The sequence below is a fragment of the Monodelphis domestica genome, chromosome 7 (assembly GCF_027887165.1).
Source record: "Monodelphis domestica isolate mMonDom1 chromosome 7, mMonDom1.pri, whole genome shotgun sequence".
NCBI classification, from domain to species: Eukaryota; Metazoa; Chordata; class Mammalia; order Didelphimorphia; family Didelphidae; genus Monodelphis; species Monodelphis domestica.
In genome coordinates, this window is record NC_077233.1 from 237,489,769 (window position 1) to 237,516,397 (window position 26,629).

The following is a 26,629-nucleotide window of genomic DNA, read 5'->3' on the forward strand; positions in this document are numbered from 1 at the left end:
AATCAAGCCATAATTTATAACACTTGCTCATTTTGTAGATATAAATGCTCACACTGAAAATTTAATAATCAGCGATTACGAGCTAGTTTGGGCTAGTTCCAGCACCTTCTTGATTTGGGGGCAAAAACAAAGCCTGAGGAAAGAACTGGAAATAAAATCAATGCCCATCTACTGTCAATAGCTAAAAGAAATGTGATTCATGAATGGAATGGAATATCATTGTACTGTAAGAAATTATGAATATGATGAATACAGAGAAACAGAAAGATCTATACGGGCTGAAATAAGTAGAGCTAAGAAAATAATGTACCCAATTGATAATGTAAGTGGGGGGAAAGCACAAAAAGTGAATGTTGCAAAATTGCAAAGAACAAATATAGTGCAAAAGAACAGATATAAGAAGTCGCTCCCACTCCACCCCTTTGCAGAGAGGAATAGTCCATGAATATGTGAGTTACATTGCCCACATTTTTAGACTTTTTGATGCATTTAACAGTCATGCTAATTTTTTATCTTTAAAAATAATATTTGTCATATGGGATGGCAGCCTGAGAAGTAGGAGGTAATGATACACTGGGAAATTGCAATGACTTTTAAAAATGACATCAGTAAAAAGTTATTTTAAGAAACAGGGCTGATTACGAAGTAACACAGCTAATTTTCTTGTTTGGTTCATTATCTAGGTAAGCCAATTCTAAAAGATATTTTTGACGTTAGTAGTTTTTCAGTCGTGTTTGACTCTTTCTGACCACTTTTGGGGGTTTTCTTGGCAAAAATACTAGAGCCATTTGCTATCTCCTTCTCTAGTTCATTTTACAGCTGAGGGAATTGAGGCCAAGAGAGTTAAGTAACTTGCTCAGGGTCATACAGTCAGTAAGTATCTTAGGCTGGATTTGAACTCAGGAAGAGGAGTCTTTCTGATTCGAGACCCAGGACTCTATCTGCTTCACCACTTAAATGCTGAATTCTAAAAAGGCTCTGTCCAAAAAAAAAGTTCTGAGCAGTATCAGCCTTATTGGAATATAAGTATAGCATTCCAAGGTGACTATTTGGATGGATAATGTTCAGCTAGATAGAAACAGTCTAGTATGTTTGCTACAAAATTAATAATTTTTGTTAGTCTTATTGTTTTACAGTCCAACATCATATGACAGACTATGCAAACTTATCAGACGTATGGAAACACATGCATATTTATTTATGTAACTGTATCCATATATATAGGAGGGGAGGAGGAAGCATAATAAAGATCCTAGAAGCATTTTTCTTTTCTTTTTTCTTTCTCTTCTCTCTGTTTCTCTGTATCTCTCTGTCTCTGTCTCTTTGTCTCTCTCTCTGTCTCTGTCTGTCTCTCTTTCACTCTCTCTGTCTCTCTCTGCAGAAAGGCATCTATAATCGGGCTCTGGACACACATGACTGCTTATAGGGGTGTAGGGGGGAGACTTTATGGTTAAATGATCCCTGTTCCAGCAAAGATGTCACCCTGAAGTAGCTAGAGGGAGGTAATCATCCATCTTATAATTATTAACTCAGGTCATAAACATCAAGAACCAAATTAGTCCAATTGAATAAAAGCCAGGCACAGTCTTATCAAAAGAGAATCGAGCCTCTTTGATCTGGAGGTACTGTACACTGGCTCACCAAGCACGAAGCCTCCACCTGGGTTTTCCCAGACAACTGATGCTGTTACCCAATTTCCAGGTGTCTGGAGTTTCCAGTTCAAACTGGTCTTTAAACCACCATCACCATTCCCCTGACTTCCAACCCCCCCCACCAAAAAAAAACAAAAAACCACTGACATGTTAGATCTTGCCTGGAGGCTGAGCCCCAGACAAGGCAGGGATCTTCATTACTGAATCAATGGAGGAAGGTCTGAATGACATCCACTAAGTAACTAGATACAACCCAGGGTCATCAGAGATAAATAATTCAACCTAGTTTGGCACTGAAAATTAAAATGTAAAGAGTAAGAGAGAACTGAGTGGAACAAGGGTCAAGGAAAGGGTAACAAGTAGAAGGAGGGGAATAAAGGGAGGAGGAATTAAAAAATAAGAGGAAGGGAAAGAAGGAAAAACCAAATAATAATGGCCCACATGTGAAGAACATGGGAAGGCTTTTAAAAAATGAAATTTAGAGAGAGAACTTGGAATAAAGGGAGGAAACAGAAAAGAGGGAGGGAGAGAAGAGAAGAGGATGAGCTCAAAGCAAAAATCTAGAGAATTAATCTGACCCACATCCAGAGGAAAACTACAGTACCCACCAAGAGTAGAGAAAGAATAATAATTCGTATCATAGCAATGAAATAGTGGAAATAGCATTTAACTTGACAATAACAATCCCAAAGTTTTTTGAGTCACAATTCTAATATGTATAGACTATGTAACTTCTAGCCAGTCAATTAAATTCTCCAAGTCCTGGTCTCCCCCTTTGTAAAACAGATTGTTATATGATCTAGTCATAGTATAATCATATTTGTAGTAGGAATTAGTTTATTGTGTGATTTATAAATATGTACAAGAGTTTACTTACACTAAGAACTTCACTGGGATTATTGTGAGGGAAACACTATAAATTATAAATATAAAGTGTAGCTTTTCTCATTATTCTCATCAAAGGACTTGGCTGACTTTCAATTTAACTATGAGTTCTGTCTGTCTCCTCAAGGCTCTTGTCAAGAACCAGGAGCCGTTTCCTCTTCCTTTCCATGAAAAGTCTTTCACTAATCCATGGAAATTGTTGCAGACATGAATTCTGTTCACCAGCCAGGCTGGTGAGGATAATTATAATTAGCAGTTATATAACATGTTTGTTCTTCAAAGTGCATTATAAGCACCAACTAATTAATATGCTCCTATCTCCCATGTGGATCCCCTCATTTCATATAAAACATGACTAATGCCTGATTCCTGGTCATTTCTCAGAGCACTTTGAGGAACTCAAGCTCTGAGGTGGGAGTCGGGAGACTCCTTCTACCTCTGGCCTTGATTTATTAAATGATTCTCATCTCAAAAAAATGGGAGAGGTTTCAACTACATTCCTAACCTTTTGAGGTCAATGTCCTAGAAGGTGGCTACCACACTCCCTCACAAACTAGCCTTTGGTACAGCAGTCACAGAGGTGTGGGCCAGAAGGACTGGTCTGGTCCTATGTGGCTATATATCCTTCTGTGAGTTCCTTTTCATAATCTCTCCAACTGTAAATATGGGTCCTCTCTCTTCCCATCCCATATCCTTCATTAGTCTGTTATAAGCATGACCAAACATGGGATTTTCATTACTTCTCTCTGGAACAACTCAGGAAGAACCAACATATTTCATGAAAGCATCCTTCTTCAATGGTCCTGACCATCAGTTTCAGACAAACTCACCAGCTTTGGACCACCATGTGGTCCATGCCTGTGGCAAAGGTATAGAAATTTGAGTGGCTCCAAATACGAATTCCTATAGAAAGCTGATCAATGAATCTAATAATAATTAGCAAAATGAATCAATTAATCAAAAAGCATTTCAAGGGCTTACTATGTACCAGGTATTGTGCTAAGCACTGGTTAAGTCAAAGAAAGAGAGAAACATGTTCCTCTGCCCTCAAAGAGCTTACATTCTCCTAGGGAAGACACTATTGTATATCCACAAGATTTATTCAGAGTAATATGGAAGGGGAAGGGGAAAGAAGTAATGGAAGGGGAAGGGGAAAGAAGGCACTCATAGTAGGGGGCTGGGGAAAAACTTTCTATAGAAGGTGGGATTTGGGTTGGGACTTCAAGGAAGCTCAGGAAAGCAAGAGGTGGAAGTGAGGAGGGAGAATATCCCAAAAATAGGAAATAACAAGTAGAAGGCATCAAGATGGTATCCTCTATCATATTAGGGAAAGAAGGCTTTCGGGATAAAAGAATAAGTTCTGTTTTGAGACTGAGTTTGAGGCACTGAGGCAACATCCAATTGAGACATAGAGCTCCTCTAGTCCAACCCCCTCATATAACAGATGAGGAAATTGAGACCCAAAGGGATTTAAGCGACCTAACTGAGGTCACTGTTAATAAGTGTCAGAGATGAGACTCAAACTGAGGTTCTTGTTTATCAAATCCAGGACCCCTTCCCACTGTGTCATGTTACCTTCTCATCAAATTGATGACCACAGTAAACTTAATACACTAAGAAATGTATGAATAACAATAGTAAATATTTATATAGCACTTTTATAATTTTTAAGTGTTTTGCATAAGCTAGCTCATGCATTCTCATCACAATATTATGAGGCAAGTTCTTTTATTATACTCATTTTATAGATGAAACCTAGAGTAAAACAAATTAAGTAATTTGCCTAAGGTGGCCCAGCTTATAAGTGTTAGAAGCAGGATATGAACTCAGGTCTTCTTGATTCCAAGTCTAGTACCTCATTCACTGTTCCACCTAGTTAAGTAGATGTATGTGTGTGTGTGTGTGTGTGTGTGTGTGTATGTGTGCTTATCTATCTTCATAGCCTTCTCCTATATATCCCTTCTTCCTACTCCTGCAGCCATCCTTGGACAGTCTCATTCCCTCTTACCTGGCCTATTAAAAAGTCTCCTGCATACATAATATACACAATAGACATTATAACAGCTATATACATATTACATATAATCCACACTATGTATACACACATATGTGTGTATGTTTGTGTATGTGTGTATGCCCTGTGCCACCTAGCTATCATCTATAGATCCTTGGGGAGGTGAGGGGAGACGAAAGACCCCTGCCTTTTCAAAGAGCTCTAATGTTGGAGCCCTTCTATTTCCACATACAAAGGCTCTATCTTGTTTCTGAGTGACACAAGTCCAGGCTGTAACACACCTGTGCAATGGAAGGCAGTTTTCGTCCAGGTACCTTCTGCTGTGCAAAGTGAGCTGAGGTGGCCTCCAGTGCTTTCAAAGCCATCTACACAGGTATAGTAGATCAGACTTCCCACAGCAGAACTGTAGTTCCCCACGAGGATGGCATGCTGGATCACTGGCGGGCTGCCACACTCTATCTCTGCAATAGAAAATAATATACACAAAAATAGATATTGACTCTGTGTGTGTGTGCGCGTGAGTTTGTGTGGAGAGAGAGAGTGGGGGAGAGAGTGACAGAGAGAGACAGAGACAGACAGAGAGACAGAGACAGAGAGAGACGGAGACAGAGACAGAGACAGAAAGAGAGACAGACAGAGAGACAGACAGAGAGACAGACAGACAGACAGAGACAGAGACAGAGAGACACAGAGAGACAGAGACAGAGACAAAGACAGAGACAGAGAGAGACAGAGAGAGGGAGAGAGACAGAAAGAGAAAGAGAAACAGAGAGACAGACAGGGAGAGACAGAGAGAGAAACAGAGACAGAGAGACAGAGAGACGGGGAGGGGGGCACAGAAAGACAAAGAGAAGAGAAAGAATACAGAAGGAAAAGAGAGTAAGGCCCTCATTCTTTTCCCCCCTAAAATCTTCTTTCTATAATACATTTGAGGACATTATCAAACTCCTGCCATCTTGATTTCAACTTCAGTGTCATCATTATCTCCTCAATCTCACTAACCAACATAACCTATCCATCGCCAAATTTTGTCATATCTATTTTCAAAGCATTCTACTATACTTCTCCTTCTCTCTACTCCCACAACCAACCTATATAGCCTCATCATTTCTTGCCTTGACTATTAAAAAACCCTGAATATATGTGTATTAAAACACATATATAAGAAATGATGTACATATGTAGGTATATACATGTGTGTACATATATGTGTGTGCACACACACTTGTGTGTATATAACAGGAGGTTGGCAAATGTAGATCTGTGTTACCTACATATGCATATATGGAAGGATTTCAGCACATGCCCAGAGACTCCTGTTTCATACACATTCTATCTGTCTGTCTATTCATCCATACTTCTATCTGTCTATCTTATCTATCATCTATTTATCTTTCTATCTGTCTGTTGGTCTATCCATTCATCTATCTATCTATCTATCTGTCTGTCTGTCTGTCTGTCTATCTATATATCTGTATGTCTATCTACCTATCTACCTATCTCTCTATACATCCATCCATCTATTTACCTGTCTGCCTGCCTGCCTGTCTGTCTATCTATCTATCTATCTATCTATCTATCTATCTATCTATCCATCTCTCTATATCTATCCATCCATCCATCCATCCATTTATCTATCTATCTGTCTGTATGTATGTATGTCTATCTACCTATCTATCTAATCATCCATCTATCTAATCTATCTGTCTATCTATATGAATAGAAAGCTATAGATGTGCATAGATATACACTTATAAACATGTACATATATATATAAAATAGGGTTTGGGCACATGCCCAGACATGTGCATGTGTATATGTTTATATGTGAATGGTTTGTGTATATATGTACAATACATGTGTATATGCATATAAGAATATATATATGTGGTTTTATTTAATGTGCATACATGCACATACACAGGCCCAGAAACAGGAGGTCTTGGACACGAATCAGAACTTGGACACTTCCCAGCTGTGTGACTGTGGGCAAGTCACTTAATCCTCATTGCCTAGCCTTTACCATTCTTCTGGTTGGAACCAACACATAACATTGATTCTAAGACAGAAGATAGGGGTATTTTTTTTATTTAATTAATTTAAAAATAAATAAAACAAAGAATGGACCCATTTTTCCAGCCTCCTTGCACAAAAAAGGAGGAGTCTTACCTCTTTTGTCCTCTCTGACAGCTCAACCTTAGGACTTTCCCTGATAGTTCCCATTGATGGATATTTCAAAAAAGGTAGTCTTAGAGACCTCAATCCACCTTCATTACTTCATCACAAGGGAGGCAGGTCTTTGTCCTTACAAGGAAGCTACCAGCACAAGATTTCCCTTGTCACAAGTGACTTGGTTACCCCAAAACTAGATGCTATATTTAGTTCTTGTTTACAGATAAATAATGAAAGGGTCTTTACCCTGCCTTTAACAAAAGACAAAAGGATCCAGTCTATTCATATGTCTTGAAATCTAGGAATAAATGACTTTAGTTTGGAAGCCAGCTGACCTTTAAAACTGAAGGTTTTTGTAAGGTTTCATAGAGAAAAACTACCAATACATTAATTTTCCTCAAGATCTAAGACCCACAGAGAGTATAGAGGTCATCTAGGGCAATCTCTTCATTTTACAAAGGAGGAAACTGAGGCAAACAGAGGTTAATCAACTTGCCCAGGGTCACAAAATTAGAAAGAGTCTGAGGTTACATTTGAACCCAGGTCTTCCTGACTCCAGGCTCAGTATTCTATCTACTGCACCACCTAGATGTCCTGTATAATGTTATCTTCCCAAAATAGAGCTTCTTGAGAGAAAAGCTTATCTCACACTTTTCTTTTTGTATTACTAGCATTTAGTGCACAGCGAATGTTTAATAAATTCTTTTTCATTCATTTGTTCTATTTATTGCAAATGCTAAGAATGTTGTGGACCTTTGCTCACCTTTTTTTTTTAAACAACCATTACCTTCTATCTTAGAATCAGTATTAATTATCTGTTCTAAGGCAAAAGAACAGAAAAGTCTAGGCATTGAGGATTAAGTGACTTGCCCAGGGTCATACAGTTAGGAAGTATCTGTGGCCAGATTTGAACCCAGGACCTTCCAACTTCAGGCCTGGCTCTCTATCTACTGGGCTACCTACATGCCCCTTCAGATTGGCTCTTGAGATAGAAAATTACATTTCCAGTATGAAAATTCTCACCTTGGAAATCAACAAATATTACAGATCATGGCTTGATCCATTGTTTTGTTGACTGTGTAGGCTTGAGAAAATGAGGGGAAATGTTAATAATACAATTAAACTTAAAAGTACCATATATTCATATGTATGTATATGTATAAATAGATTATATACTGTGTATATATATATATATATATATATATGTGCTGATTGTTAAATGTTTATCAGCATACCCTTGTATAGACGCAACCTAAAGCAAAGACCTCTCTTGGCTTTCCTTTGCTCACATATAAAGTCTGGGGAATGAAACAAAGAATTTCTGTTGTCTTCTCTAAATTTAAAAGGAACTCTCTGGGATAGGAAACAACCATTATCACCATTTTGCATGGAAGGAAGCTGTGGATCAGGGATGTTCAGTGATTCACATAAGGTCACCTGGGAGAGGATACAGAAATGCAGGCATGGAACCCAAGCCTGTTGACAACGTCCAAGGCCCTACAACCTGTCAGGGCTGGAAGAAGCCTTTGGGGTCATCCACACCAATCCCCTCATTTGGTAGTGGAAGACACCTGAGCCTTTCCTAGGACGCCATACCTACTGGAAGTTACTATAGAAGAAACTCAAATTTAATAACCGCAGTATCCAAATGAAAGGAACAAAACAAATTCTATCAAACATACATGTTAGATATTTATGAGAACAGGTTCCAGTTGTTCTGTGCAAATAAAAATTTAATATCTTGCTTTTAAAGAAAACAACGGAAATCCAAATTTACAAAACAGCAGAGAGAAATTGCAAGCAATGAGACAGGCAACTAGCTGGCACGGTGGATTGTGTGTCAGTCCTTGAGTCATAAAGCTTTATCTTCATGAGTTCAAATCTGGCCTCAGACATTTACTAACTATGTGATGCTGGGCAAAGTCACTTAACCCTGTTTGCCTCAGTTTCTTCATCTGTAAATGAACTAGAGAATGAAAAGGCAAACCCTCTTTGCTAAGAAAAATCTCAAATTGGGGCATAAAAAGTCAGACATGATTCAAAAACAACTGAGCAACATCACTAACAATGAAAAAAAATTGCCTCTGAGTTGTTTTAAATATTTTTTTTCTGATGCAATTAAGGATGGAGAAGGGCCCTTAGAAATCATTTAGTACAATCTCTTTGTAAAGAGAAAGGCATAAGCCTTGAAGCAAAATAACTTGCAAAGTTAAAAAAAAAAACAGTGGCAGAGCCAGGATAAGAACCCAAGTCTCCCGATTCCCAGTCTAGTGCTCAATGCACACTGAGTATGCAAATGTGTGCATGTCTTTTTAATCAGTGATTTCTACACAAAGAGGAACCAGAGCAACTGAAGCAAATATTTAGTTTCATTCACATTAAAAATCAACTAGAATTTGATGTTTTTCTTTTCTTTCTTTTTTTTTCCATTGGAAGGGATAGATACATAGGGAAGGATGCTTTTTTTAAATTAAAATTTGAAAAAGAAAATCAATTGGAAATTATGATGAAAATATCCACAGTATTTTATAATGAAATAAAAGGGAAAATATTAGTCATTTCATAAAAATTCAGCCATAAGTAACTTTTCATGAATCTAGCTGTTGTACACTGGTGAGGTAGAGCCACCACTTGTCCATTTTACAAATAAAACCTGGACATCTATCTCCCTGCATGGCATCATATGCTAGGATGGTTATGCCACTGTCAAAAGGCAGGCCCACTATGACGCTGGTAATTGGTAGAGCTGTGAATTGGCAGTTTTGAAATAGATTTTGGAATGATGCTAAGAAAGTAGCTAACATGGCTCAGAGATCCCATAATCTACCAAATACAGGAGGAGTTCAAAAAGATCAAAGAAAGAAAGAGCCCATAGGCACCAAAATATTTATGGTGGCACTTTTTGTAGTGACAAGGAACTGGAAATGTGGATGATGCTCATTGTTTGGAGAATGGTTAAACAAAGCGTCTGTAAATGAAATGGAGTATTACTGTGCCATAAGGAATTATGACGAAGAAAAGAAAGAAGTAGAGGGAAAACTACTATAATCTAAATCAAAGCAGAATTAGAATCAACAGAGCCAAGGAAAATAACACATACAATGACAACAAGGATTTAATGGAGAAAAAAACAAAAACAACAAAATGAAATTGAAGAATGTGTAACTATGATGATCAAGCTTGGCCCTGAGGAAGAAAGAAAAAAATGTACCTTCCTCCCTTCTTTGTATATGCTATCGGACACAGCTGATAAGTTGGATAGTTTTGCCAAACTCCTTTTATCTCTTTTTTAAATTCTTTGTTACAAGGGATGGTTTTCTGGGAAGGGAAAAGGGAGGAATATAACTAGAAATTAAGGTGATGTAAATGCAAAAGCTATCAATAAATTTAATGGTTACATTATTCCCACTCTTTCTGCATAGAGGTAGTGTTTTCCCAAGGTCTCATAAGCTGCAAGATTTCTCATAAGAGACAGAAAGTTGCTTCTCTGGGAATGTTGAAGATAATTTGAGAACAAGAAACTTTTTTATTGGGACCAAGGTTTTTTCATTTGATATACATTTTGAAAACTGTACTGAAGGTCAGTGGGGAAAATATGCTTCATTTACAGGATTCAAGATAATAATATCTATTGTAATATGATACATGTATAATTTTCTAACTTTCTCCATTATCTACTAGGAAGTTGGTTGAAACTCCCCAGTTCTATTATAAGGACAATTCCTATTGACTGGATTCGTGAAGCAAAAATTGTTTTTAATTTTATTTTTTTAATTATTTACTGAACTCCCCCATAGTCCAACCATTCCAGTAACTGGTTTTATAGGAGTGCTTTTTTAAGAAAGAGACTGAACCTATAATTTTATGGGTATAAGCACCTTCTCAATGAAGAACTTCTTCTTCATTGCAAACACCTTCTTTGCAATTTATAGATTTAGGGAGTTAACTATAATCCTGAGAGGTTACATAACTTGTTCAGAGCCACACAAATCAGAACTACCAAAGAATAGGTACTATAGATATTCAGATACAGATAGATGGCACAGTAGGGAGAGTGCTAGGCATGGAGTCCGAAAGACTAGTCTTTCTGAGTTCAAATCTGGGGTCAGACTAGTTGTATGACCCTGGGTAAGTCATTTAACACTATTTGCTTCAGTATCCTCACCTGTCAAATGATCTGGAGAAGGCTATGGTGAACCACTTCAGTATCTTAACCAGAAAAATCCCAGATGAGATCATAAAGAGTTGGACATGACTGAAAACAACTGAATAAGAGCAAAAATTGAATTTGGTCTCTTCTTCCTCCTTGCTTTCCAAAAAATTGGTTCCTGCTTGAAACCTTTGTATTTCTGTCAATAGGCAAGATCTCATTATATTCTGGGCGCTGTGCAAGAGGCACAAATAAAAGCAAAAACATTGCCCCTGTCATCAAGGAGTTCACATTCTAATGGGGAAAACAACATATAAATAACTATATATTGTTGTTCATTCATTCATTCATGTCCGACTTCTCATGACCCCATGGACCATAGCATACCAATAGTGTCCACTGGGTTTTCTAGGCAAAGGGACTGAAGTGATTTGCCATTTCTTTTTCCAGTGGACTACGGCCAATGGAGATGAAATGACTTGCCTGGGTCCACGTAGCTAGTAAGAGTCTGAGACCAGCTTTGAATTCTGTTTTCCTGACTCCAGGTCCAGGGCTCTCTCCACTGAGCCACCTAGCTGCTTCTTAAATAACTATATATATGCATGAAATATAAAGAATAGATAAAGGAGTTCTCAAAGGGAAGGCACTAACAGCATTTTTTTTCAATAAAATTTACATCACCTACATTACTCAATGTCTCTTCCCCATCTTTCCTTCCTAATGAGACAGTCCTTACAGCAACAACAACAAAAAAAGACAGTCTCCCTATTTCTGATAATGGTACAACGATTCTCCTATTTCTAAAAAACTGAAACCTAGAAATCAATTAGACTTTTTCTTTTCCCTTCTCCCCACTCAATCCTATTTGATGGTTCCTTCAGAATATCATTGGCAAAAATGCTTTATTTGAAGCAACTGGTAATGTGGTGGATAGAGCACTGAACCTGGAAATAGAAAGACTTAGGTACACATCTGTTCTCAAAAACTTCTTAGCTGTGTAACCCTGAGCAAATCACTTAACTTTTTTTTTCATTTAAAACATTTTATTTTACCAATTTCACGTAATAAATTTTAACACACATTTCCCTAAATTACAAGATCCAAATTGTTTCTCTCCTTCCATTCCCTCTCTCCTCCCTGAGATAGGAAGCAATTTGATCTTGGTTATAAACATATGATCATGCAAAGTATATTTCCATATTGGTCAAATTGTGAGAGAATACTCATATAAAACCAAAACCCCAAAATAAAAACATACACAAATACAATAAAATGATAAATAGTAGGCTTCAGTCTGCATTTCCAACTCCATCAGTTCTTTCTCTGGAAGTGGATAGCATTCTTTGGCATAATTCCTTCAGAATTGTCTTGAATCATTGTATTGCCTAGAATAGCTGTCTTTCACAGTTAATCATAGTATGATATTGCTCTTAGTATGTACAATGTTCTCCTGGTTCTGCCTACCTGACTCTACATGTAATTCATGTAAGTCTCCCCAGGTTTTTCTGAAATCCTCCCACTTATCATTGCTTATAAGGAAATAGTATTCCATTACCATCATATACTGCCCTCAATTTCCAATTCTTTGCCAGCACAAAAAGAGATAACATAAATACTTTTTGTACAAAAATGTCCTTTTTCCTTTTTTTAAAAAATATTTTTGAGATAAAGGTTTAGTAGTGGTATTACTGGACAAAAGGGTATTTATATTTTTAGAGCCCTTTGGGCATAGTTCCAGATTGCCCCCTAGGAAGGTTGGATCAGTTCACAACTCCATCAAAATTGCATTAGTGGCCCAATATTGCCACATTCCCTCCAATATTTATCACTTTCTTTTTCTGTAATTTTAGCCTGTCTTATAGGTGTGAGGTGGTACCTCAGAGTTGTTTTCATTTGCATTTCTCTAATTAGTAGCAATTTAGAGTATTTAGAACTGCCTCTGAGGAGGATCAGGTGAACTAATATTTATAAAATAATTTTTTAAAGTCCTTGAAAAAGAAGTCTTTGGCATAGTCCCTGTCAGGTACTCTAAAAATAGTAGGTACTCTAAAAATGTTTATTATCCTCCTTTCCCCTAATTTCTATTTGTACTGTCAATATCAAATTCAGGATTCAATCACCAATGATATCTCTTTTCCTCCTCTTCCCCTTCTTGTCTACCTTTTAAACTATTGCTAGATTATGGAACCATAGCTTTAGAGGTCCTCAAAGGTCCTCTAATATAATCCCTCTCCTTTTATAGCTGAGGAAACTGAGACCTAGAGAAATTGCCTTGCCCAAGTATACACAATCATTAAATTACTGAGGTGGGATTTGAACCTAGGACTTTTGACTCCAAATGTCCTTGTTAGTTCCCTGTTCACTAAGACACTGTTTTGAATATGCCACGATGAAGTGCAAAACATTTAGTATTTCCTTACTTCTTGTTTAATTTGAAATTCAAGACCCTGCATATGTATTCTAACTTCAACTCATCTTTCCCGCCCTATTTCCTACTGCTTCCCATGTTTCTGAACTCTGTCTATCCCACTCCAGTCAAACACGTCTACTGTATCCCAACAGTAGTAAGATATATTTAGTTAATATTTATTAATTGGAAATGTATCATTTTCCCTGATTCTATAAATATAGAAATGAGGAAAAGCAGCCAACAGTGAAATAAATAAACCATTAGGCTGTGAGCATTTAGTATCAAGGCAGGAGCAAGCTCCATGTATCAGGTATCTCTGACTGTCCAACCAATATTCCATATATGCCAAAAAAGACAAAAGTTGTAAATAGCCTTTAGCAAGAATTACTCAGCATGGCTGGTTTAAACTAGAAGATCCAGGAAAACATCTTCCAACCCCAAAGAGATCCAGATGGACTGACCCTAGAAATTTGAGCATCACTGAGATAGTTCTAGGGACAATTAAAAGTGGGTCTAGAGAATTCCAAACTACTTTCAAAAAAATCCTATAGAGTTGATATCCATTAAAAAGCTCCCAACTAATGCTCTATCAACCTCTTTATCCCACTCTTTTAAGGCTCCCCAAATTGGAAGCTAACCCAAAATGAAAAACAAACCTCCTAATATAGGTGAAGTCTCTCAAAACTGTCAGGGCCCAGACCCTGTGACAATTCTACAGCCTTCCAAAAGCTTGAGATTAAATTTGGAAATTCTTTATACTTTGGTTCTACCATAGGTGGCTCTTCATAGTGCAGTAATTATTCCCCAGCCAGTGTCACCACTTCTCTCTCCAAATATTTCTATTCACTTGCTTTGTATTTGTCAGGAGTATCATTTGGAGGGTTTGGGTTATGCCAGAAAGCCAATCAAATTCTGTGATTTTTGCATGTGAACCAAAAACAACATGTTTACCATCCTCCAGATTGTTCAACCAAAAGATAGAGCATATATTTGACTTCTAATGAAACTAGACTGTCACTTGGCAGCTAGGTGGAACAGTGGCGAGAGCACTGGCCTTGAAGTCTTGTTGTTGATGATCAGCTGGGTCCTACTCTTTGGGATCCCACGGACCATGGCTATCTATGGGGTTTCCTTGGCAAGGATATTGGAATGGTTTGCCATTTCCTTCTCCAGTGGATCCTACTGTCAGACAATCAGAGGTCACAGAACTAGGAAATGTCTGAGGCTGGATCTTGGACATTTGTTAGCAGTATGACCTAATCATTTAACCTCTTTCAGTCACAATTTCCTCATCTGTAAAATGGGGTTAATAATAGCAGTTACCTTTGTTACAAAGATCAGATCAGATAACATCATTTTAAAGAGCTGTGTACATGCTAGTTACTATTGTTATTTTTTAAAAACACACCAATTCAGTGAAGTATTAAACCATTACCAAAAGAAGAAATGCCAGTTGTCATTCTGTACTCCTCCTTATCACATTTAGTAAATGCAGAAAGCCTGCTTAATTATATTTTAAAGAGTCAAAGCCCAGAAGTTCAGACTGTAACATGAATATAATCAACTAATTATGAATCTAGCTCAGAATTTTTATTAGCTGTCTAAGCTATTTTTGTGTAAACATCTTCTCAACGTAAAGACCCTAACATACAATGCATTCTTAGCTCACACTAAATTGCAAATGCTAGTCTTTATCTTTGCCAACTACAATATTTATTATTAAAATATTGATTAATCAATAGTAAATAACAGGAATTTGGTTAATGATAGATAGAAGAAGATTGTGACAACCCGTGAAACATTATCAGAGATTGCCCACCTCGAGACCTCTGGATTAGACCAATAGACACCAAAATATGGCTAAGATTATGCCTTGTCATTGAGGCTGGTCTGCAAGGCAAGAATTACCAGTCATTTACTATGTAGCCCGATGCCATCTGCATGTGCATCCATCCATTCTTTATTCAGATTGATTAATCAATTACTCCTAAAATACAGATTGATAATGGAAATGTCACTGTGCTATAAGAATAAGCTGCAAAATATTTTTGAAAACAAACACCAAAATGACAATTTTGAAAATCGCTGAAGTCTGGGCTCTTGATCTTGGCTTTTATGCCCTGGATAACCAGTCTTTCCAGTCTTATCACAAACCACACCACTCACATAATAGATGTTAATGGGGTTTCTTTGTCACCCTACAAATATATTCCATCCTTTTCCATCCTTTCCAACCCTCGCGTCTTTCTCCGTAATGTTCTTCATGCCTGGAATGCCCTCTTCTTTCTGGTGCCTGCTGGCATCCTTCCCATCACTGAGGCCCCTCTCTAATGCTGCTTTCTCCCTGAACCTTCCTGAATTTCCCCCCCAGCCAGAAGTGATCTGCATTCACAGGATTTCACAGCATTTTTCATTTCTCTAATGCAAGCTTTCTTATTTTCATATGGATTCCATTTTTATGTGTTTATCTTTTCCCTCTCTCCTAGGTAGTCAACCCCTTGAGAACAGAAATGCTGCTCTGTATATTTTATTTATCTCCTTCAGTACCTACCAGAATGCTTTCTCGGTCAGTCAATAAATGTTTTTAAAGTATCTACTCTTTTCCAGGCAGGGGCAGCTAGGTGCTACAGTGGATAGAGCACCAGGCGTGGAGTCAGGAAGATCTGAGTTCAAATTCAGCCTTAGACACTTAGTAGCTATCTGCCCTTGGCAAGTCACTTAACTCCTATTTGCCGCAATTGCTCCTCTGTAAAAAGAGGACACACTGGAGAAGGAAATGGCAAACCACTCCAGTAGGTTTGCCAATAAATCCATATATAAAGTCAGATACAACTGAATGAACAGCAGCCAATTCCAGGTATGATGCTAAGTACTGGGAATAAAGACATTTTGAAAACAGATCTTGCTCCCAAGGAGTTCACAGTCTAATGAGGGAGAAAATTTGCAAACAGCTATGTACAAATAAGATTTTTACAGGATAAATTAGGAAATGATCAAGAGAGGGATGGCTAAGCATGCCAGAGGATCTAAAATGGCTTTTTATAGAAGATGGGATTTGTACTTACCATTCTAGCCTTAATAACAGTCTTTCAATGAATGGAGAGGATAGATATTGGACCCATTATTTCATTAGTACAGAGAGCTCCCAGGTGAAAATAGCCTCACTACTAATGAAGGTAGCCAGCTTCTCTCCAAGTTAGCCTTTTTTTTTTTTTGAAAATTATTTATTTAATAGAATTTATTCCCAGGTGTCTCAGCCCCTCCTTCCCCTACAACACCAGTGAAAATATCACCCCACAAAAAGATATGTATATAGAGGTTGTGTCTTCCAAGTTTCTATTTTTCAGTTCATTCTCAGGAGTTAGACAATTACAAGCCATTCTTCAAATATTAATTCTGTAGCTGTAGATAGTATTCTCTTGATTCCACTCATTTTTATGTAGATCTTTCCAAGTTTTTTAAGTTAACCTATTCATTGTTTCTTACAACACAGTAATATTCCATCACCAACATGTACCACAATTTTCCCAGCCATTCCCCAATTGATGGACATCCCTTCCATCTCCACTTCTTTGCCAGAGTTAGAGTTTTAAAGAATTGTCTAGTGGTTAAATGGCTTACATAGGATCACAAAGAGTCAGGATTGTGAACTCGGGTCCTAGCTTCAAGGTCCCCCACTATACTATGCTGGTTCTTTGACTGAATAAAGAATGAATGAAACTACCAAATGAAATAAAAGTATCATGTGACTGACAAGTCCTGGCTGACAGGCAAGACCTTCAGCTTTTGATAAAACTAAACAAGTAAATAGTATATGTATCAGTGTTTGTGTATAATTTTTAAATTTTATTTGCTGTTAGTTACATTAAAATTGCCAGGTATCTCCCTCCCTCTAATCCCCACACTAGAGAAGGCATCAGTTCATAAAAAATACATATGTATATGTAAACTCTATCCCTATCATGTTTCTATTCATCAGTTCTTTCTCTGGATATAGATATTCACCAGTTATTCTTCAAACATTAATTCTGTGGCTATATATAATGTTCTCTTGGTTCTACTTTTCATAATTCATTTTTCATAAATTTATGTAAGTCTATATTTTTTTAAATTAATCTGCTCATAATTTCCTACAGCACAGTAATATTCCATCACAATTTTTTGCCATAACTTTTTCAGCCACTTCCCATTTGGTGGCTAGCCTTCAATTTCCATTTCCTTTGTGTGTATAATTGATAATATATTGACAACATTTGCAACATATTGATTATATATGGAAATATGCCATATCTATGTATATTCACATATATGTATATACACACAAATTTAGACATTCTGCCTTATAAATAGCACATGCAAAAACCACACCACCAAGTCCTGAACAGATATAAACAAGCCAAGTAGCTCTGGAAGGAGAGCAAAGCAAATCTGGAAATTCAAAATAAAACAAAAGTCAAAGAAAAACCAGTTCTCTTTAAATATATGGCTTCATACCATCTGATTGGACCTATTATCCTCTAGCAATTGAGAGGCAGGAAGTACAGTGTAGGCTTGAGTAGACTGTAACACCTGAACAATAAAGAACTGAGCAAAAGAAGTGGCATAAAAACTGTTATCACAGAAATATGGAACTGGAGAAGAAGGTGGGCAGGTCGTGTAGCAAGTGGAGTTCATGCAATGACAAGAGAATTTGAGGGAGGCTCCTAAAATATTGGATGGATCCCCTTCAAAGGGTTCGCAGAAAGACGTACATGAATTTTCCAGGATGAGAGAATACAGATGGGTCTGCATCTTTGGAGAAATTAGACAAATTAATAAAATCACAAATCAAGTGAAATTATTTCTATATAAGCTCTTGGGACTATTTTCCTTTATAATAAGCTATTCCAAATTCTTAATGAATCTAGAGCTTAAATCATACAAATCAGTACTATAATACCTCTGGGATGTCCTTATTTCTCTATTTAAATCCTAAACTTTCTATGTCCTCTATGTCTTCTGCAATCCCTACAGTCACTAGCTTAATGCTGAAGGTAACACTGGTACTTAATGAATATTCTTTGTTTGATTCCTATGAGTGTCATGAGGTTAAGACTCAGGAGACTTGGGTTCTAATCGCTACCCTGCCTTTCCACTACTATGTGACCTCAGACAAGTCTCTTTGACTTTCTGAACACCAGCTTCCTCATCTATAAGGGAGGAGACTACACTAAATGATACATCAGATCTTCTATATGAGCTGTAGTTATTTTTTGTTGTTATTGTTCAGTCACATCCAACTCTTTGTGACCCCAATTGATTTTTCTTGGCAAATCTATTGGAGTGGCTTACCATTTCCTTCTCCAGCTCATTTTACAGATGAAGAAACTGAGTCAGATGGGGTTATATGACTTGGTCAGGGTCACACAACTAGTAAGTGTTCAAGACCAGATTTGAACTTATGAAGATGAATCTTCCTGACTCCAAGCCTGGTGCTCTATTTGCTCCACTATCTACATGCCCCAGTAGTTACTAATATTGACAATGATCACAATCTCATCTTTTTTCAAATGGGTTCTGATAGAAACCTTCCCTGAGATAGGGAATCTATTATTCTTTTATATTAATGTTCTGTGTTATGTTGCCCTGGTAGATGAGAAAAACCTCTCTTTTTTCACTTGAATCAAAGTAGTGGGAATCTAATCTAGCTAAATTTGTCTTTTGTAGCCTCAGTTGAAAGCATCTTTTGAACAACTCCTGTAGCAGATAGGATGTTGGGGATGATGTGTACCTTGTACTGTTCCCACTTGGATTTGATTTCTCCTGCTAAGGCTCCATATTTTGAAATTTTCCATTCCAAGAAGTTTAGACATTAGCAGTATTTCATAAGTCCATATGTATTTTTAAAAACATTGTTCTTCAATGTTAATGGGCCATTATCATGCCTGAGTGATACTGTGCTGCAGATCCATCAGTGATAATACTACAGCTCTAAGTTGTTGAATTCTCAAGAGTATTTTGAGGGTTTTATTGGTCAAGTATTAGTTTATTAAAAATATAAATTTCTAATTATTTTAGCCACCAGAACACAGCTTGCTAGGTATTTGGTAGGTGATAAATTTGTGCAACATGTAGTTATATACTATATGGGTTCTATTATTTTCTCCCATAATCCCCTTTGATTAATGCTTAGGCTCTGTAAGGCTAAAATTACTAATATTCCTGCTGTCAATGATCTGATCCTGAATTGCCATCATAGTTCTTCTGTTATGGGGGGATATATATATATTTGTTTTATATATGGGGGATATATATAATTGTTCTCCACATTATGTTATATGAATGTGATAGAAAACTCTTGTGCTATAAAAATGATGAAGGGAATGGTTTCAGAGAAACCCAGGAAGATATATATGAAGTGATAGAGACTGGTGTCAGCAGAACCAAGAGAAGAATTTATTAAATAACAACAATATTGTAAAAGCCAAATAGCTCTGAGAGACTTAGATACTGATCAATGCAATGACCAACCATGATTCCAAAGGGCTCATGATGAAATATGTTAAACACCTCCTGGGAGAAAGGTGACTCAAAGTACAGATTGAAATGTAGATGTGTGTGTCTACACGCAGACATAGAGACATATACACATACACCTTAATATTATACATATATACATATACATGTGTGTATAAATATATAGATCTACTCTAAGTTGGCTGATGCATTCCCCATTGAGCCACATCTGTTCATTTAAACATGCGTGTGTGTGTATATGTATATATATATATATATATATATATATACACCCATCTGAATATACATATATATTTGGACATGGTCCATGCAGGGATTTATTTTGCTTGATTATACATGTTTGTAATATATATTTTATTATTCTTTCATTTGGTGGGGAGAAGGTGTGAAGGAAAAAAGGTGAATTTTTGTTGATTGAAAAAATTAATTTAGGAAAAGGAAAATCATCATTCTCATCTTTTGGGTTTAAATAAAAATAGTCTAAAGCCAAGTTGTTACCTTACTACTATTCTTTTACATTTAATTATCTGTCAATAATTTCACAGATGGGTAACTGAAATAATTGTTTTTTGCAATTGAATAAAAATATTTAGATGTAAGTTCATCTTCTGTAAACTCTCTGAGAGCATATAATAATTATTAGTGTTACCGTTACTATTCTCAATTTATAATCCCTAAAGATTCTGCCCCAATATCTGTTTCTGATTTGTTGAAAAAAAAGTCATATATAACAACTAGATAGTGATTTCAAAAAATATTGAAAGAATAATGGTATTCCCTATAAATGAAAGAAGGGCAAATTTTTGAAGGACAAAATCCCAGGAAAATATAAGTAGAACAGCTAAACATTATAATGTGAGAGAAACTGGGGATGGGAGAGAAAGCACAGAGGTGTGAATTCATCCATTTTGAGAACTTCTAGCATGGAAATTTCCTTCAGCAATGCAGAAGGGCAATTCATTTGTAATTTATTTCAAAGTGTTGCCTGGAGGGTTGAGAGGTTAAATGATTTGCCTATGTTATAAAGCTAGTAGCTTCCATCAGGAACCGCAGGTAAGTCTTTCTGACTCCAACAACCTTCTGGTCACTACGTCATGCTGGGTCTGATCAACCTCATAATTATTTGTTCCTAATTTTACATGAGAGAAACTTAAGCTAAAAAGTTCTTCCATTTTACTGAGTTTCTTGGGTTTAGACATATGTAGATAAATCTTTATTTTAGAATCACTTTTGCATTTAATTATATCTAGCACTAAAACTGGATTTTTTTCCACATCCAGCATCTCAGTAGTTGGCAATAAGAATAAAGGAGATCTTATTGCAATTATCATAAGAAAATAGGGGGAAGGAGGTAATTTGCCAGAATGCACATCCTCCAGAGTAATTTATTAACCACGGCAACAGTGCTAATGAGGTTATTAATACGAAAAAGTCCACTTCCCCTTAAGGCAACAGAAAGGGAAAAGAAATTACTTTCTGACTTTTTGCAAATTATTCTCAAATCTTGCATGAATTTTGCTCAATTTAATGAATGTTGATTAACTGTACATTTCCTTCAGATCATATTCATAGGAAAGGCTCAATTAGAAGAGGAAGAAAAAATTTCCATTTCACACAGAAACATTCATTGTTAACACATATATATCTAAAAATGGAAACAGCCTAGATCACAGTATTTCAGATGCCAAGATGGGGGGTTTGGGGGGTGATGAGGTGGGGGTTGGGATGCTGAGAGCAATTAAAATGAGGAAATCAGCATCTCTCTTACAATTGTATTTGTGGTGGATCTTTCTGTACAGTGGAAAGTTTGTTTATGTTGTTTACACAATAAAGGAAGAATGAGCAAAAGAATTTTCTATAACAATCAAAAAAATACATGTTAAGCAAAATGAAAATAAAAATGGTTAACCATATAGCCTGGTTTAATTGTATTGGGAGAAGGAGACAGGGGATTTAGTCCCAGATTCTCTCCTGACCAGTGGCGACAGTTCTCCAGACCTGTTTTCACACACAATTTCTCATCTATAAGACAAAAAGATTTATACCTTTCCTCAATTCCTGGAAAAAAAGGGGAAAAAAAAGATTCTGCCTTTTCTCTTCTTAAATTCTATTTTTCCTTTTCTTTCTTCTCCTTCTTGACACTTTCAGATATTATTCCATCTATTCAGAGCACTGGTCCTATCTTTTTAGGAAAAACCTTTTATTATTATGATCCATATATATTATATAATATATATGCATATTCAATATTTTAATTTAACCTGAAAAGATTTTTACTTACATAGAACAGAAAATTTTTTCTTGACTCTAAGTGGCTCAGTGTCTTTATATTAAAGCTAAAGATATAAGTTTATGTCTTAATGCTCTGAAGAAACAGGTCATGAAAAACACAAAGACAGTATTCTAGGTGGTAGTCAGGGTCCAATAATTCTCATTTCAACATAAGCCTACAAAGCTTAAGGCCCGAAGGATATTTCTATAAGAGATAGCCCAAAGTCTTAAAAACTTAGGAATGGCACAATAGTGGAAATTTGTAGCTGTTCAGTCATCTTAGTTGTATCTAACTCTTCATGATCCCATTTGGGGTTTGGTTGGCAAAGATAATGGAGTAATCTGCCATTTCTTCCTCTGGATCATTTTATATGTGAGGAAACTGAGGCAAACTGAGACTTGCCCAGGATCACACAGTTAGTGTCTGAAGCCAAATTTGAACCCAGGTCCTTCCTGACCTCAGGCTCAGCTTTCTATCCACTGTTGTATGAGCACCCAGATGCTCAATAGTGGAAATACGTCCACTTAAAAATCATCAAACAAGAAATCCCACAAATATCTAAATATACGGAGTTTTAAAAGACTAGAATGCCTCCAGGATACTGTCTATATCTGATTTTCCAATTCTTTTCACTTCATAATTAATTATTGGTACCTCAATAATGTTTTACTGTTGTCATATGAAAGTAAACATAATAGACGGAGCACATTCATTAGCCCTAACTGATCTAAAACCCTTACAGCTTGAACCATTCCCTAGTACTACTACAACTTGTGGAACAGTTTACTATTCGACAATAAGAGAGAACAATGACTAGTTTATCTTCCCCTTTTCCCTATTACAGCTTTAAATACTATTTTTATCATTCTTTGCATTTATTATAAGCTGCAACTCTTAACTGCTTCAGCATTGCTATCCTTCTAAGATCATACCACACATCCTCAGTTACTTGCCTTTGCTAATATATATATATATATATATAGAGAGAGAGAGAGAGAGAGAGAGAGAGAGAGAGAGAGAGAGAGAGATGGATAGATAGATGGATGAATGAATGGAGAGACAAATGGATGGATAAATAGATGGAGAGAGATGGATAGATGGATAGGGAGAGAGAGATGGATGGATGGATAGATGGATGGAGAAAGAAATGGATAAATGGATGGAGAGATGGAGAGACAGAGAAACAGACAGAAAGACAGATAGATATAGATAGAGAGATAACTAGATAGATTAGATAGACAGATAGATAGATGGATGGATACAGACAGATAGATTGATAGACAGATCATCAGACAGACAGACGGATAGATAGATGGATAGATAGATAGATAGATAGATAGATAGATAGATAGATAGATAGATAGTAGATATACCACAATGTAAAACCTTACACTAGGCTCAGGCCACCCACTCTCTCTGGACTATGTGACTCAAGCCCAGTTTGCTCTAACACTAGCAGGTCCAGCTTCCTAGAGAAGGTCCATCACTATACATGCTATCCTCAAACTCTCTCAGAATCCTAGAGCTAATACTATTGGGAGGGAATATACTCCCTCCTACTCACCACTAGGATTCTTGAGCGCCCACCAATCAGAAAATAATTTGCACAAAACCAACCAACTTACACAAAAAGTGGCACCGCCATTGGATCTTAAATACTTAACGCAAAAGCAATAATAATCATAGTATCACAGACACCCAGCATAAAACTAATGCAAAAAGTCAATACTTCATAATCCACATATGAACCTGGGTCATGTTCTCCACCAATGCACTCTGTTATCTTCATCAGAGAAGAGTGGGCACACACCTACAGAAATCTATCAAGGAGCTGGATAAGTGTGGGAAACTCATGTGTTTGGTATAATTCACTATTGCTGATTTCAAGGCTTTATGCTCTTTCTGGTCCATTCAGGAAACATCTACACCATTTGAAGCTGCTTCTCTCCTAATGGCTGTTCTTCTAGTCTTGGGTCTATAAATTATGCCCAACAGCCAAATCCAGTTATCTGTCTAGCGGTATGAAGAGAGGCCAGTTGTCCAATTTGGCTTAGTTAGCTGACACCTATTTTGGTCCTTAATATTTTCCTGTTTGCAATTCTTTTTCCCTTCTATTTTTGAATGGACGAAGCAGAGAGAAAGCAGTGAAAACAACTTAGAAAAAATGTTAAGCTAAGTTCATCAGATTGGCTCTTTGCTGTGATCTATGAGCAAAACCTAATCTACAAGGCAGAAGAGTACTGATACCACAAAAAGGTCTCTCCTGTTTTTTCCATAAGCCCTTCACACATGATCCAGGGATTTTTGAACAGGGCCTTTCCCTACAGAGCTGCTATAAATCAAGTCTGAGAAAGTAGAAGAGAAGGGAAGTCTTTGAAGACCTTGGATTTTCCCTCAAAGGTTAGTAAAGTTCCCTCATTAAAATAAGCTACAGTCATGCTTCTTCGAGTTCAACTTTATTTTATTAACTTTCTTTTATTTAATTTATCTAATAACATTATTTTAATTAATTATTAAGAATTAATAATATTGATTTATTTACATTCCCACACACACACACAAAAAAGAAAATACTTGTAACAAAAAGGCACAAAGAATCAAAACAAATTCTCATATTGGCTATGTCCACAAATATCTCTCATCTCTGTCATGAGGTGAGCAATTTTCTTCATCATCAGTTTCTGGAATCTTGGTTAATCATTGCATTGATCAGAGTTCCTAAATCTTTAAAAACTGTTCATTTTTGCAAAGCTGCTGAATTTTATCTGTTTTTTTTCTCACTTCATTCTTTATCAGGTCATACACGTCTTCACAAGTTCATCTGAAGCCATTTCTTTCATTATTTTTACATCACAATAACACTCTGATACATTCCTATACCATATTTTGTTTAGCTCTTCACCTGTTGGAAGACTATCCACTTTATTTCCAGTTATTTGTCCCTACAAAAAGATCTACTATAAACACCTGTATATATTTGGACCCTTCCCTCTTTCTCTGAAGCAGTATACAGAAGTAGTAAATGGTACCAGAGTTAAAGAGTATATGTAAGTTAACAAGGTTGAGAGCATGGTTCCAAATGATTTTCCAGAATAGCTAGATCATTTCACATCTTCACTAACTGCATCAATGTGCCTTTTTTCCTGTAGTATCTTGAACAGATGTCATTTTTTTTAGCCAACGTTGTCAATCAGATGGGTAGGAAGTAGAATCTAAGAGTTGTTCTAATCTGCATTTATCTAATTATTAGTGATTTGAGGCACTGTTTTATATGGTCATACGTAGTTTAGATTTCTTCTCTTGAGAAATGCCATTTAAAATCTTTTGATCATTTAATAAGATGAGAAATAGCTCTTATTCTTATAAATTTGAATTAGTCCCTTATGTGTCTTAGAAATAACACCTTTATCAGAGAAAGTTTTATCAAGATTTTATTCCAGTTAAATATTTGCCTTCTAACTTTAAAAGCATTGGATTTATTTATATAAAAGCTTTCAAAAATATTACACAATCAAAATTGTCCATTTCATTACTTGGGAGCCTCTCAAGTATTTGGCCATGAAATCTTTCCCCTACAACCTCTATTAAGGTAGATGAAGTATTCATGGAAGACTAACACCTATGGGGTGAAGGACAGTCAAAGTCTTTTCAGGGTTGCTCATCCATTTTTGGTGTCTACCTCTTGTCTAACTCTCTAAGAAACTACAGCCTGCGCAGTGGTCATAAAACTATCTTTGTAAATGGGCTAGACCACAGCTATTTTCCAATCATTGCTTTTGTACTTATGGTTGTTTTTCTTATCCTATTGCATATTATAGATCTTTCTTACTTTGTTACTTTCATTAACCAACTCGAGGTACAAACCTATTAATAGGACCTCTGGGTCAACTGATCTGAACAAGTTGTTAATTTTTCTTGCATAATTTAAAATTGTTTTCCAGAATGGTTGGACAAATCCATAGCTCTATATTCACAGTGCCTGCCTTTCCAAAATTTCTCTGACACTGATAATTTTTTTCCCTTTTCTTTTCCCATCTCTGCTAATTTGAGCTCAAAGTGACTCCTCTGGCTTATTTTAATTTGCATTTCTCAGATTATTAGTGATTTTTAACAGTTTTTCAGATGGTTTCCTTCTTTTGAAGAACTGAAAAATAAAAATAATCAAGATATTAAAAAATGGGCCAGACGAGGTTGAGGGTAACCAGCGGGCCATCGGTGAATCAGGGGGATGCCTATCCCAAGCATGCAAAGACTTCTCCCAGAAGAATGGACAGCTTAGAACATTTCATTCCAAAAGCCATGAAGGTAGCTGAAACAGGCACTGAAAACCTAGTAGAGCTCGGTTAGACCTCAAAGAGGCTAAGGTCATTCCCAGCATCTCAGGCCATCACCAATCACTCTGACTTTTGTCCTGTCACTGGAATTCAATGGCTCTAGAAGGGAGGGTGAGGCAAATGACTTGTACAACTCTGTCTCACTTAAATATAACAGGTGAACAAGTCAACTGGTCCTCTTGGAAATGAAGGGCAAATAACAGCAACCAATTTTGATACATCTC

At 36.6% G+C, this 26,629-nt stretch overlaps 1 protein-coding gene across 3 annotated transcripts in view; it reads right to left on the minus strand.

The window, feature by feature from the left end:
• The window catches only part of SUSD1 (sushi domain containing 1), a 376,643-nt gene that overhangs the window by 231,970 nt on the left and 118,044 nt on the right, over nt 1-26,629 (minus strand). For all 3 annotated transcript variants that reach the window (XM_007498165.3, XM_007498164.3, XM_016423857.2), the window contains one exon: nt 4,833-5,012. In XM_007498165.3, the coding sequence (XP_007498227.2) occupies nt 4,833-5,012 (180 nt within the window). The remainder of the gene's footprint in view (nt 1-4,832; nt 5,013-26,629) is intronic.